This window comes from Aspergillus ambiguus (genome assembly GCF_047715705.1).
Source record: "Aspergillus ambiguus strain CBS 117.58 unplaced genomic scaffold BDV59scaffold_1, whole genome shotgun sequence".
Lineage (NCBI taxonomy): Eukaryota > Fungi > Ascomycota > Eurotiomycetes > Eurotiales > Aspergillaceae > Aspergillus > Aspergillus ambiguus.
In genome coordinates this window covers 939,395-952,783 of record NW_027395514.1, presented here as the reverse complement: position 1 = coordinate 952,783, position 13,389 = coordinate 939,395, and the positions used below count along the sequence as shown (strand labels likewise).

At 54.5% G+C, this 13,389-nt stretch overlaps 5 protein-coding genes across 5 annotated transcripts; 2 read left to right on the top strand and 3 right to left on the bottom strand.

The window, feature by feature from the left end:
* Nucleotides 1-135: 135 nt before the first annotated feature.
* BDV59DRAFT_166850 (uncharacterized protein) lies at nucleotides 136-2,983 on the top strand. The gene is made up of 2 exons (XM_073687791.1): nucleotides 136-387; nucleotides 439-2,983. The coding sequence occupies exons 1-2, from the start codon at nucleotides 375-377 to the stop codon at nucleotides 2,706-2,708; spliced, it is 2,283 nt and encodes a 760-aa protein (XP_073553196.1). The 5' UTR covers nucleotides 136-374; the 3' UTR covers nucleotides 2,709-2,983.
* A 682-nt stretch (nucleotides 2,984-3,665) lies between these two features.
* On the bottom strand, nucleotides 3,666-5,255 carry BDV59DRAFT_197342 (FAD-dependent oxidoreductase; the record flags this gene model as incomplete). The annotated part of the gene is made up of 4 exons (XM_073692897.1): nucleotides 3,666-3,978; nucleotides 4,069-4,409; nucleotides 4,472-5,040; nucleotides 5,117-5,255. The coding sequence occupies 4 exons, from the start codon at nucleotides 5,253-5,255 to the stop codon at nucleotides 3,666-3,668; spliced, it is 1,362 nt and encodes a 453-aa protein (XP_073553195.1).
* A 1,014-nt stretch (nucleotides 5,256-6,269) lies between these two features.
* On the top strand, nucleotides 6,270-8,026 carry BDV59DRAFT_4252 (quinon protein alcohol dehydrogenase-like superfamily). The gene has a single exon (XM_073696354.1). The coding sequence runs from the start codon at nucleotides 6,397-6,399 to the stop codon at nucleotides 7,864-7,866; it is 1,470 nt and encodes a 489-aa protein (XP_073553194.1). The 5' UTR covers nucleotides 6,270-6,396; the 3' UTR covers nucleotides 7,867-8,026.
* Nucleotides 8,027-8,575: 549 nt separating this feature from the next.
* Nucleotides 8,576-11,791, bottom strand: BDV59DRAFT_166846 (uncharacterized protein). The gene has a single exon (XM_073687790.1). It carries the CDS (start codon nucleotides 11,116-11,118, stop codon nucleotides 8,845-8,847), a length of 2,274 nt encoding a protein of 757 aa, XP_073553193.1. The 5' UTR covers nucleotides 11,119-11,791; the 3' UTR covers nucleotides 8,576-8,844.
* A 135-nt stretch (nucleotides 11,792-11,926) lies between these two features.
* On the bottom strand, nucleotides 11,927-13,201 carry BDV59DRAFT_166845 (aldo/keto reductase). Its single transcript, XM_073687789.1, has 4 exons — nucleotides 13,179-13,201; nucleotides 12,953-13,096; nucleotides 12,607-12,887; nucleotides 11,927-12,541 (listed from the first exon to the last, which is right to left on the bottom strand). Exons 2-4 carry the CDS (start codon nucleotides 13,013-13,015, stop codon nucleotides 11,995-11,997), a joined length of 891 nt encoding a protein of 296 aa, XP_073553192.1. The 5' UTR covers nucleotides 13,016-13,096; nucleotides 13,179-13,201; the 3' UTR covers nucleotides 11,927-11,994.
* Nucleotides 13,202-13,389: the final 188 nt, after the last annotated feature.

The following is a 13,389-nucleotide window of genomic DNA, read 5'->3' as shown; positions in this document are numbered from 1 at the left end:
ACTAGTTCGGGTAGCCAGTAGTTTACTTAACTTGGTCCGGGGGTAATCAGCTGCTGAGTCATCTATCGGTCCATGACCCTTCCGTATGACGCTTGCACCACCGACTTATCGCATCCGTCATAACCACCTTCTTCTCCCTCTGACTCTCTCCCTCCCAACGCCTCGAGATCACCTACTGGCAATCCAGCTTTTCGGAGACCCGGTGACTCCATGTCGATGCTTGTGCGTACCTTTACGCCGTCTTAACCCTCCTTTATCGTTCGGACTATGTTGCTGTGAGCTTCTTCATCCACCCACACACCGCTACGCCCTTCTAGTCCTTGCGATATTCGCCGAAACCCTCCCTTCACCTACCGCGTCAACGCTCTTCCGACATGTTCTCAGAATGTAGGTGATATTTGTGACGCTTACTCTGCCCTTACTCATGTGCTCTTCCAGATGCCTCTCGTTTTCTTGCCCAGTCCCAGTCCCGAATAGTCCCGCAGCAAGACCACCCCCAGCGGAAGTCCCATGGGCGCCGCACACAACAGACAGGAACCTCGCGGTTTAACTCGTCTCGCTCGTTTCTCCAGAGGGCCCAGGCCGATCCATACCAACCGGCCGCATCGCAGGCCTCCCACTTTCCTTTCGGTTCCCGGCATGTTGCCCAGCCGGCTCCTCTCTTTTACAGCGCCACGGACGAATTCCGTGAAGAGGACGATGAAGCTGAGCACGAGCGCGAGATCGCCGACTTCTATGCGTTGCAAAGGTCGAGGAGGCATTTCGGGGGCAGCCATCTGAAGGAGTCCTCCGAGCTTGACGACGATGACAGCTCCCTAGGCTACAGCGACCAGAGACTCCTCTCCGAGGACACCCCGGGAAAAGGAAAGGGGATTAAGAGTTCCTGGCGGGCGGAGGAGTCCGGCTACCGGGCCCGAGACGTCCCAGCGGAGCCTATGGACGGGCTGGCGGAAGATGACCGCGAGTTCGCTGCCGACGACGAGACCAGACTCCGGCCCAGGGATCATCTGGTCGATGTGCGGCTCGAAGATACCTTGAGATCCGAGCTCGACCCGGACAGGGATGACATTCCGGAGCCCGGCGACGACAACCCGCCGTCTATCCAGCGGTTCCGGGAGCTGCCTCAGTCTCGGAGGGGGAATTTCGGCGCCGACTCGCTTTTCACCTCACCGGAAAGGGACAAGGTTGTCCCAGTGGATAGTCACAGTCACCCGCGGCCAGCAAGCCCGGCGGAGTCATACCAGACGTCAAGTGTCCCGCCGCGGCTGGAGTCTCCGGTGTACGATGCATTCTGGGGTCAGCTCTTCCTGATATCCCTGGCGTGTCTATTCGCCACGGCGTTTCTTGTCTATCTGCATACTTCGTCGCCTCCGAAGGATCGCTCAAAGCTGGGGGACACCATATATACAACCATCCACCGCTCCTATTACTTGCTGGGTGTTTATACTGTAGTTTCGGTGTTTGTGTCGCTGCTGTGGCTGGCACTCTTGCGATCATACGTCCGTCATCTGGTCTACTTCATGGTCATCGCCGTTCCCATCATCCTTTACTCGTTTGCGCTTTATCCGTTCATTTCCAGCTTCAAGGGCGTCTGGCATGGGTCAAGCGTGCAGGATAAAGTGATGCGGGCCGGCTCCGTCGTCCCTTTCCTCATGGCTACCGCGTGGATTTACAATGTGGTTCGCGGCCGCCACTCCATAGGGAGAGCGGTTGCCATCCTTGAATTCGCATGCCGGATCCTCGCTGCGAACGCCGAACTACTCGCGCTAGGTCTGGGGGTGCTCGCCCTCACCGTTTCATGGACATGGGTGTGGATGCTCATGTTTACTCGGGTGTTCTTGGGAGGACACCTGGCGGGGTCAAAGCATTTCATCATCAATCTCAGTAGTTGGTGGCTTGGGATATACTTCATCCTTGTCTATGTTTGGTCGCTTGGGGTCGTTGCTGGCATTCAACGGGCGGTAACCGCCGCGACGGTCAGCCAGTGGTACTTCCACCGGCTTGCTACCCCGGCGCCGACTTCCCGGCAGATTGTCCAGGCAGCTGTCAGCCATTCCCTGACAACGCTGTTCGGGACAATCTGTCTGTCTCGACTTGTCGCATTACTCGTGCGGCTTCCGCTCATCCTTCTTCCAAGTCGCATCTCCTCGATCTTGGGCTTGTTTGCGTACTCGCTGGTGCCCACTCCCATCACGACGCTCACGGACCCGCTCGCGCTCACCTATGCTGCCATTCACTCCCAGCCGCTTGCTGTCTCCGCCCAAGGCCTCACCCGGATGACGAACCTATCCGCCCCCGTTGCCACGTCTTCCTTGCATCCGCGCTCCTTCTCCTCGTCCCGCGACAACTCCCCGCCTCTCATCCCCTATCGGTTATCGAAGCTCATTCTGCATGCCGCTCGACTCATGATGTCCTTGGCCCTCGGATTCGGGGGCTGGGTGACCACCGCTCGAAACTTGGGGGTCCCCGCCAGCGGGGGAACCGTCCGCGGCAGCGTGTATGCCTACGTGGTCGGGCTGATTGCGGGAACAATCGGCTGGAGCGTCCTCGGAGCCGTGGAAGGTGTGATTGCTGATATTGTGGATGCCTCTATCATCTGCTGGAGTAGCGAGGTGGGCACCAGTGGCCGCGAAGCGAGATACTGCCGCGAAGCGGGCTGGCTGTTTGGAGAGGATCCGAGATACGCACGTTATGATGATATGCCTTAGCCGACGGGTCTGAGACCCGTCGGTTCCGTTTGTTTTCTATTTTGTTCGTTGTGTTGTTGTAGGTTGAGGAACGGTGTTCGGATTTCCTTTTTGACACCTAGAAGTTGCAATTCGTCTTTCTCATCATGGTCTTGTGGCGTTTCCTAGCGTTGTCGATTTGGTTATAACTTCTCATCATTACTTGGTAGCTAGTCAGTCATGGATGGATCCGTCATTAGCCTTTGCAATTAATATGGTCTACACGTTGCGTTCCCTTTTCACTTGCCACCAGGCGGAGTATATACAGTTAGCGCTTCATGGAGGTGACAAACTTGTCACTGGAAGATGAGTCACGACTGCAGGTCACCGGGATTAATGCTACCTGGACGTCACTACGGTCCCGGACTGTTCATGAAGGAGACTATTGTCTCTTGCTACTAGGAGCAGTCCGGCTCTGCTCTCTTGCGCCTCAACTTGGAGGGCCAATCAATACAGAGTACACTTCAACGCATCATGTGGCACTTCTAAATATTATTTGTATGAGAAGATGGAAAGATCGTAGTCTACGTGGATTCCCTAAGGCCATAAACTCCTATGCTTCAGACTGAACTACGCATTGGTTTGAGAAAGGTCGACTGGTTCCCCAAAAAATACCATGCGCGGTGTCTGAAGACTGTAGAACGGGTTGACAAGGACTCAGAACAGGGGGTTGTGAGAACCCTAAAGGCTCTGAAGCTTCAAGAATTCGTTCTTTACTGCACCGCTTCTATGGTAGGAAGCCGTGTCGGAGTTTAATATAGATTGCAATAAGTCTCTGCAAATCCTCGTAGACCTCATTTGACGATGTCTAAACAAAAGAGCCCTTCTAAATGGAACTGGGAAATATAACAATTCCCTGACTGATACAGTTCTGGCTTCACGAAGATAAGAAGTTACTGTTATAACCTTAGTGGCGGTATCAATCTCTGAACCTGGAAGCTAAGACCAGTCTCCTTCATCCTGAACGGGCTCGCCTCTCTCCGAAGCTTCCAGCAGCTCCCGTACCGTCCATGGTTCGTACTTGTATCCTGGGACGGAATTCGTGTTCTCGAACGGTGCACCTCTAAGCAAGTTCTCTGCGCATTTACCGTAGTTCTCATACGCGTAGGTCTCTGGGTCATGGTGCAGCAGCCAGTTACCGACCATCTTTCCCATTGCTTCCGGATTCCTCGCGACGTAGTCCCAGTCAGTGTTGTGGAATACTTCGCGATTTTTGAACCCCATCTTCTGGGCGCAAGCCACTCGTTCAAATCTGTTTTCCGTTTATGTACCGTCAGAGTCCGTAAAGTGTGGCCTTTCATCTCGCCTGCCAATTAGGGGACCCGCATTGAGGCGCACATACCTGAGGTGGTTATGCACCCTAGTGGCGAGAGATACATTATCCTTTCCAGAGATTGACAGGCAAGCAGCCAGCGAGTACCCATCCTCCATAGCAATGGTCCCGCCACTAGCTGACGTCGGGAGGAACGGATGTGCAGCATCACCTATCTGGACAACGCGGCCGCCAGGTGACGCCCACCGCGGCTGAGGATCGCGCCACATCAACTTCCAGTCACGAACAGTGTGATTTGGTGTGGCCCGGATCAGCTCAGTCACGTAGGGTTCCCAGCCCTCGACTGCATCGAGGGCCTTCTCGATCGACGTGGTCTTGGTCCAATCTTCTTCGGCCTCAGTGCTGTTCTCCTAGGCGATATCAGCGTTCATTTGCATCCAAGCACACACAGATACCGCGGGGGGATACGTACCCTGCGGGTGAGCAACCAACAAATGTCGTTTTTAAACTTGCAGGACACCATGTGCGCCCCAGAGCCCGCGTGTAAGAATGCACGATCCTCGGCCCCTTCGAATTCCCTCGCAACGACCGGGTTCTCGAGGGCTGGTCCCGCCGGGAAAGTAACCCGATATAGGACGAATCCTGAGCTGATCGGTGGGTTATTGTTACCGACGACCAATTTCCATGACTTCGAGCCGACCCCATCAGCCGCCACTACCACGTCCGCCGTGAGCCTGCGGTTGTCGGAGAGGACTACACCGGCATGATCCTCGGTCTCGAAGTAATCTATCGCCGCCGCGGAGAATTCGACTGGGATGCCGAGCTCACAAGCGTACTGGTAGAGCACGTCGTGCAGCTTTGACCGATATATGGGTAGAGACGGGTTGTTCGGGTCACCAATTGGAAAAGTTCCAATCACGGTACCATCAAACTTTTTGAATGTGGCCTCGGGGGTGGTTGCCTCTTGCCTCGCCTTCTCCATGAACCCTGGCCACTTCTTGGGGGTACGGAGGGCTGGAGCTGTGATGACAATCACTTCGCCTACACCAAGCGTCCGTTCGCCGTTGGGTCAGTCTGCACTAGGTAGGTCGTCGCATTCCAATCTTTCTGTGCTTACCAAATGTTTCGTTCTGAGGCCGCCTTTCAATAATCCGCACCCTGTGACCCTTTCGATAGGCCTCAATTGCGAAGGTTAAGCCTGCAATGCCACAGCCAACCACAAGGACGGAAATCCCGGTGTCTTGTTCTCTCTCCATGACTAACTAATGGTGATTTGTCCCTCAAGCAGCGAAATGAGAAGAAGCTGTTGACTTGGAGGTTTGGAGGTTTGTACCTGTCTGTGAACACCCGGGTTAGATCCATTTTAAGACCAATATTCAATCGTTTAGAATTCGGACACAGAGTGAAGCGAAGCAAAGACAAGTTGGATTCCCGTATCATGATAGGTCAAATAGGCTGAGCCTGGTTTCTCCTATGGGGCTGACGATCGTCCACGGAGGTATATACTGCAGTCGGCCCGCCCTTTAGTCTTTCGGCGGTCTGCGTGAAATCAACTCTCCGTCTTCCGCTGAATCAGCGGCGCCAATTCTCATGTACTCCATACCTAGTGTACTATTATGCATGTTTCTTTGACACCAAAGGTAAGCTGATCAGTGAGGAGCGCGGACTTTCTCTGCCCGTGTTCCTGTTGGCTTGATGGAACCGAAAAGTCTCGTTGTTTGGTGATAGTAAAGATGCCAGGTTCGGTCGTAGAAATCTCATCATCCTGTTGATATATATAAATCGGGTTGAATGGGCCGCACGGGGCTCTTTGCTTTACCCCCTCGCTGAATATACAAAGCTTTGACCATTGCTGTTGTCGATAAGCTGAGACTTTTTGGTCTAGTGGTAGATTGGCATGCTTAGACCTTGTAGGTTATTCATAGAGCATTTTTGTCCTCAACATGCAAGATGAAGTACATCGATTGATAAGTCTCAGCTCTATCAAGTATGAAGAAGAATCCGCAGCTTCCTCGACCGAGCCCAAATTCATGTTGCGGGAAAGTGACTCCTGAAACCGTCGATCTTTAGTAAATCCCCCTCAGCCCATATGTTGATTTGGTGATTAAGGGGCGTTTTTCAGCATTTCAGAACTCTTAATGATTCCCTTGGTTGAGCTACATTTCCAACACACTACAGTTCGCGACATGTAAAAACGTCACGTGCGAGTTGGAGTCTGCCTCCAAATTTCTACGGATACTTATACGAACTGCTGAGAGGGCTGAGCGTCTCAGGACTCCACATTCTCAAACCTCCGGCCTTTCTTTGACTCTGTTGTGACCCGACGCGTGTATCAGCCTCTAGTCATCCGAATTGTTCGACTTGATTGGAGACAGCTTTGTCTACAAGTTCCATACAATGTCAACAGAGTATGACTTAGTCAACCGTCTCGTTGTTGCTGCTCGTTGTGCCTTTACCCAGGCGCGCCAACAGCATCCTAAGGACACTTTCTACTACTTCGCCCTGTTTACAGATGAGATGGGTGCCTATGTCCTCCCGACATGTAATTCAGAGGAGGCGCTGCGAGAAGCTGCTGATCGATGTGCTCGTGAATTTGGCAGGACAGAGGCCGAGCACACAGCTGTACTACGATGGTCGCCTGCTGACTCACCGTACCATATGCTTGGGATGGAATATTTTAGTGACCTTATGGAACTATTCCGATCCCATGGTGACCCCTGGCAGTCTGATGATGACTGTCTCGATGCTGAGATAGACGCCCGCGTTGAGGCGGCCTTTCAGGCTCTAACTATTCTGGATAAGGAAGGCTTTTTCGGCCAAGGTGTTGAACGTGAGCGCGTTATTGTTACGGTATTCCGTTATCAGCAGAGTTCTCACAGCCTACTGACAAATACGAGTCGACTCAATCCACCCTCAGCAGTTGCTCGCATGAAGCGCGAGTTAGATATCCCTGATCCTGTCGGCGATTTTATTACCCTGGGGTCTCAGGGTGCGTACCAGATTACAGCACTGGCATACGCTCCATCCACGAAGGTGCTGGTTGCGTGCGGGTCCGGTGGCGAGTTGGTCGCCTGGAGCTTCGAGGAAGATCGCGAATTGTTTGCCAAAAAGCACGATACGGGTTACTGGGAGGCTGTGATCTCAGCGGATGGACATAAACTGCTAGTGAACGATCGCAAGCGTCTCTACCGCATCGAACCGTCTCGCGGCGCTCAACTTGAGCTAGGCATACAGAATGCATGGTCAGTCGCCATCTCTCCGAATGGTGAGGTGATAGTCACTGCCTATGATGACTGCATCGAAGCAAGCGATGCCGTCACCGGACAGAGGCTTTGGCGTCAAGGCATGTCCGTGTCTAACCTGTGCTTCAGCAGCGATGGTGGCATGCTAGCAGTGGTCAGAAATACTCCGATTGATAATATCGCTTTGCTAAGCGCGCGCGATGGAGTAGTACGTCATAATTTAGACTCGGTCTGTGCTTCACAGGGAACGCGTCGCCCCATCGCATGGGCACCTAATAGCCACAACCTAGCAGTTGCGGATGCATCGGGGCACATTACGATACTCTATCGGCAGCAGGATACTTTCATCCTGGGAGCCACATTGCAACTCGGGGCTGAAGGAATACCAGCGCCTAGTGTCACAGACCTGACTTTTTCACCTGACGATTCGCTCCTCGCCTCTACACACGCTGACGGTAGCGTCCATATTTGGGCCCCGAGTCGTGGTCGACATCTGCAACAGCTGCGTGGAGTAGCTGAGTCGATGGACGCAGTCGCTTTTATTGATAATCGTCGTGTCGCTGCTGCAGGTCGAGATGTCGACATAGGACCGCCTATATACGTATGGACAATTGCTGGCATTTGACATAACCCGGTCTTAGAACCAGTGTGGGTAATGAATATATGTCCCCTGATGGGGTCTATGGTGCTCTGTTCTCTGCCTCTGTCCATAAGCCAGTCCCACGCATTGACTGTCTGGCCCGATCCTCTCCGTGAGAAGAAGCGTCTGCGAACTACTGGGGACAGTGCAACGATCCGCACTCATACGCATTCTTTCCGCCCTTCAAAACAGTGGCAACCGCGACTTTGGAAGTAGAGGCGAACGTACTCCCGAACCATCTCCGCCTCCGCCACTGCGCACAGAACTATAACGCGGCTCTCCACACTCCCGCCGGAACACCCTATATGGAACACACTGTTTCGGGCCCATACTCCGCCTCCAGTGGATACCCGGCCACCGTGAGAGCCCGGGAAGCGACACAGCGGATAGTATTGTACGATAGCTCCGGCAAACTGTTCGACTACAGGAATGGAAACGCGTTTCGGTTTCGCTTCAGTGCAGGCATGGGCGCGGGTAGCTTCGCGAATAGCTTGCTCTAAAGAGACTACACCGGTACTTCTGGCCCTGATACTAGTCTGTGGGTGAGGGTCACATAGTAAACCGTCAGAGTGAATTTAACCCTCCCCCAAAATCGCTCAATATTGGATTTTTTTTTTTAGTAGTTTAAAATATATATTACTGCTAGTGATCTAGATTCTAATATATATAAATTTAAAAGGGATTACTTATCTCATTAGAAAGTTCCAAGGGAGCCCTAATTTCTTAGTAATTTTTTCGGACCAAGACAGGGCGCTCTCGTCAATGCATGAAGGCCATTATGCCGTCCATCCATATAGATACATCCACTAAGACAAATATACATCTATAAAATGAACATTCACAGCCGTGGTATCATGAAACAACAGGCAGAAAAGAACGAAGAAAAAGAGCCTCCATACGCCCACCGGACACGGTTCCAGACGCCCACGCAAATTCGCTGGAAACAACATTCAAGACACTCGCTTATAAACTGAGTCGCCCCCGCCAGTCCACGCCTTCATTGGCACACCATTCCCTCAGCATAGCATATCCGAAGCGGACCGTCTCCATCGGCGACGAGGGCCTCCCGAGCGGCAAGAAATAGTCCCCGGAGTAATCGCCGGCTTTTACCGGTTGCTTCCCTTGCTCAGAGTAGGCCCGGGATCGTCCGGACCATGTCTGGGGGAACTCGCGCTCCAGGATGTCCTCGTTCAGGCCGCGAGAGCCCTCGAGCCACAGCCGCTGGGACTCCTTGTATGTCTCGGGGAGCCTTTTCTTCAACTCAGCGGTTTCCTTGCGGTTCCTCCGGCTGTCACTCTGCGCCGCTGTCCCGTCCCCACCCGGGGTTGGCGCGGGGGGCTGTTCGCCCGGGAGGGGAATGACAGCAAGGCGATCGAGATCGAGGGCGTGGATGGTGTCGTAGGATACAGCCCCTAGGATCAGACATAGGCTGTGGAGGCGGGGGTAGGAGGCGCTGTTCTTCATCACGACGCGCCAATAGGCGAGGATGGAGCGCCAGGAAGACGAGTCGCCGGTCTGGCGGGAGAGTTCCTTGGACTTGTCGTCGGCGGCGAAGGCGAGGATGAAACAGAGGATAGCTTCGATGGCGGTTGCAGCGGCAAGCTTCTCGTCCGCGGCGGTCACGTTGTCGCGGGCTGTGTGGCGTTCCGCCGCGTGCTTCAGCTCCCGGCCCAGATTGCCGTATTTCTGGTACTCGTCTTTCCACGCACGACGCTCGCCGCTGCGCGCGGAGGACTGGTTGCTGGGTGGGAGGGGAGATTGCCGTGCGGTGGTTGAATCGCCCGATGATTGTCTCGTGCTCGAGCGGAGAGATGCTTCGCTGCCCGCCGTCTCGCCTCGATGGTCTTTCGACGATGTTGGAAGGTTCTGCTTCGGGTAAGAAGGTCCGGGGGTTTCAGGGCCCGTGGTCTTCGGTTCTCTCGAACGTTCATCTTTCGGTCTGCCTTCCATACCGGAAGCCTTGGAGGGACGTTCGGATGGAGGGATCTTTCCGGTGCTCCGCTCGGTCTTTGTTCCGTGCGGGGATCCTGAATCTGCCGGCTCGTTTGAGGCGGTTTTCCGTTTGCCGGAAAATTTGAGAAGAGCTTCCACGCGCTTCTTGTTTGCCCTTCCATACTTCAACTTGACAATCAGCCGCCTTGGCCTCTCACCCTTCTGGGGTATCGAGTCCGTCTTCGTTGTTTCAGACGAATCCGGGTTTGCGGTGTTCAACACAGCAGATGGAGGCTTGTGGTTGGAGGCATTCGGCGCTTTGCCGTGCGTGTTCGAGCGGTTCGCAGGAGTCGAGTCTAACTGGGAGGCGCCTTTGTCCGAAGGCTTCGGTTTCTGGGGTTTGGGCTTCGTCGTATCGGCATTCGGTTTGGTTCTTGTTTGGGCTGGTTCTGTGGGTGACTCGTCGCCCAGCCGGGCAAGCTCCTTCTCAAGGTCGGGGGGTAGAGTGGGGGACAAGAGACGGGGTAGTCTGGGGCTCCGTGAGGTCGGAGGAAGTGTAGGCGACAACAAGGCTGGAAGTTTATGGGGTTTCGAGGGCTCCCGTCTATCACGGTTGGCGGACGGTTCGGGGGACAATTTCGGTCTCTTCGAGGAAGCTAAGTCGGGGGGGTCTCGTTCATCCCGATCAAGTTGAGAGGGGCGTTTGCGCTCCAGGCGAGCAGACGATTGTTGCGAGGTAGAATGGGCGGACGATTTCGCGGAAGCGTCCTTCGGGCTCGCCTTGGACGCAGGCTGGTGATCCTCGAATGAATGATTGGCCGAGGAGCCCGGCGCAGTGGTGTCCGGGCCGGCGGGAGACGCCGAGGCACCGGTCTTCCTTTTGTTCTTATAATCGTTAAGGCTGATTTTCTTCTTGAGGGACGCGCTGGATGGGGTGCTGGCAGCACTCGGAGGCGCGGAGCGTTGATCAGGCATGACGCTGCCTGTCCCGTCCGACCAATCGCCGACGGCCACCAGTAGAGAGTCTCCCTCGTCGTGGGTCAAGAAGGTCATGTACTGGAGTTGGTGTTCTTCTGGCGTAAACGGCCCGTCATCACCCACGGCCCAATTGTTGACGAAGCGGTTTCCGAGGCGGAATGGCACATCGGTGGGGACCGTGAGGAGGAAGGGGTAAGCCGGAAGGACGTCGTCTCGCAGGCGTTTCAGTCGCTGATCGATGGGGTCCTGTCCCGAGGGAAGAGGAGGTTCGCTGGGGGAATTGGAGGTTCTTGAATCCGCAGGGCGAGAGGGTCGGTTCACCGACATTGCAGTCTGATAATGGTGCGAGCACGGCAATTGGGGAGGGGCTAGACGGCGACGAGGGAACGTTCCGACGTTGGCGCCGATACTAGATTATTTCCTTCTTCTCCGCAGGTTTCCTTTGGTGAAAATAGCGGACTTCATGTGGGTTTGCAGGCGCGGGAGCATCACAGGGAGAATGTTGAAAAGCGAGTGCGCGCATTCCCTGGGCCGTAGACATCACTCAAGTCGACTTCAAGGGAAACATACAGTCCACACGGTAGGATCCTACACGCGCCAGCTCCTGTATCACCACTCTGGTCGTCGGATGTCGCGCGAGAAACCAGCACCGCGGACAGCGCAAGGACAACGACGGTCGCAAGAGCCGAGGTGGACAGACCAGTGTCGGGGGAAATAGGATGTGTAGACAGTGGGATTGCGTGAGATATTTATATATGCCGGAATTGCCTCAGAGAGTGAGGAGACAATAACGAGATCGCAGGATTGGGCGGCGAGAGAAAGAAACCGCTCGGCCAGCAGATGTCGCGCAAGGCCAATGCCGACGACCGGACTATTGGAGGGAAGAGCCTTTTCCAGTTCCGGAGAAGTGAGGAGGGGTTGGAGATAACCTCCAGACAACAGACAGAAGGGTGGAGGGAGGCTGACAGAGGGAAGAATCCGAAGATCCAGGAGGAGAGAGAGAGAGAGAGAGAGAGAGAGAGAGAGATGAAGGTGTAGGACGGGAGGGGGATGTTCGCTGTTGTTGTTGCTGGTTGGTCGGTACCACCTGACCGTACCGTACCGTACCATTTTTACACTATTGAACAATAAATACTCCGATCAATCATCAATCAATCCATTTATAGTTACTACCTTTGCCTTCTATATACCTGGGTCCAACACTCAAGACCGGTCATCCGGCGCAAACTTGTCGTTCCAGAAGGCGCGGTAATGCTTCTGTTGGCCCGTGGAGGAGATCTCCTCCACCTCGCTCGGCGTCAGTTCAAACGTCAAGCACCGCAGGTAGTTGGCCAGACGGTCCTCTTTGCTGCTGGTGGAGATGGCCACACAGCCCCGATCCATCGTCCACCGCAGCAGGATCTCAGCCTCGCTGACCCCATACTTCTTGGCCAGGTTCGACAAGAGGCCATCCACCGGTCCGCCCTTGGCGCGGGTGATAGGGGACAGCGGTCCGTAGCTCGCGGTCCGGATGCCCTTTTGTTCATGGAAGGGGACCAGGTTTCCGTGCTGCAGATAGGGGTGGAATTCGATCTGGTTGATGGAAGGCGGCACTTGGGCGGTCTTCAGCAGCGTCTCGATGTGGCTCTGCAGAAAGTTGGATACGCCAATCGACCGAGCCTTTCCGGCGGCCTTGACCTTCTCCATGGCTGCCCACGCCTGCTGAAGCTCGCTCTCAGACTTGGCGAAGAAAGGGGCGTGGATAAGGTACCTGCGCAACATCTGATTAGCTTCTTGATGGTCGGTCCGCCTAAGAAAAGAGGGTGGACGGCTCACAGGTCAACGTAGCTCAGCTGGAGCTTCTCCAAGCTGGCGTCAATAGCCTTCGGGATGTCGGCAATATTGACGATGACCTTGGTCGTCACAAACAGCTTCTCCCGCTCAATCCCGCTCTCCTTGATGGCCAGACCCAGCTCCCGTTCGGTGTTGTAGACTTCCGCGCCATCTAGATGGTGGTAACCCAGCTTGATGGCGGTCTTGACGGATTCCACCAGGGAGCGATCAATCCCATTGTCTCCGCCTTTTTTGTACCAGGCGGTTCCTGTTCCGTACGACAGCTGTACCGCATTAGTCTTGCACTACCCAGCCCCTGACCCAGGGGATGGACGGAGACAGGTCTGACCAGAGGGATGGTAACACCATCGTTCAGCTTCACGCTGGGGATTGCTCTTGCCAGGGAGGCCATATTGCTTGTTGTGAATGCGATATCGATCTACAGACTGGATGGTGCGGGGAAGAATCCCCGCCGGTGGGATCATCCATGGTACTTATAACTAGTGAGTTACCGGTTGACATTATTAATGGCCGCGGGCTGGTTCCGACGCTATCAGTGACAGATGGATACATACGGAGTAGGTTGTATATGCAATATCAAGACCCGATATAGGAATATAATTGCGGTCATCCTCGGGTTATATCGGCATGTCCTCTCTTCATGCATTGTATAGGCAGGAAATATAGGTAATTGTTGTATATTCTCAGACGCCGCGCAGCACCTCCGGCGCCGTGACATCATCCCTCCTGCACCCGACCCTCCAACTGCACTGCTAATTCTTCCGG

What these genes read in the sequence shown, in the direction of transcription:
- BDV59DRAFT_4252 (XM_073696354.1), top strand. Translation starts at nt 6,397, where the DNA reads ATGTCAACAGAGTATGACTTAGTCAACCGTCTCGTTGTTGCTGCTCGT.
- BDV59DRAFT_166846 (XM_073687790.1), bottom strand. Translation starts at nt 11,118, where the DNA reads ATGTCGGTGAACCGACCCTCTCGCCCTGCGGATTCAAGAACCTCCAAT.
- BDV59DRAFT_166845 (XM_073687789.1), bottom strand. Translation starts at nt 13,015, where the DNA reads ATGGCCTCCCTGGCAAGAGCAATCCCCAGCGTGAAGCTGAACGATGGT. An exon ending in ATGGTGTTACCATCCCTCTG is followed by an intron (nt 12,888 to 12,952) that starts GTCAGACCTGTC and finishes AATGCGGTACAG; the next exon opens with CTGTCGTACGGAACAGGAAC. An exon ending in CAGCTGAGCTACGTTGACCT is followed by an intron (nt 12,542 to 12,606) that starts GTGAGCCGTCCA and finishes GATGTTGCGCAG; the next exon opens with GTACCTTATCCACGCCCCTT.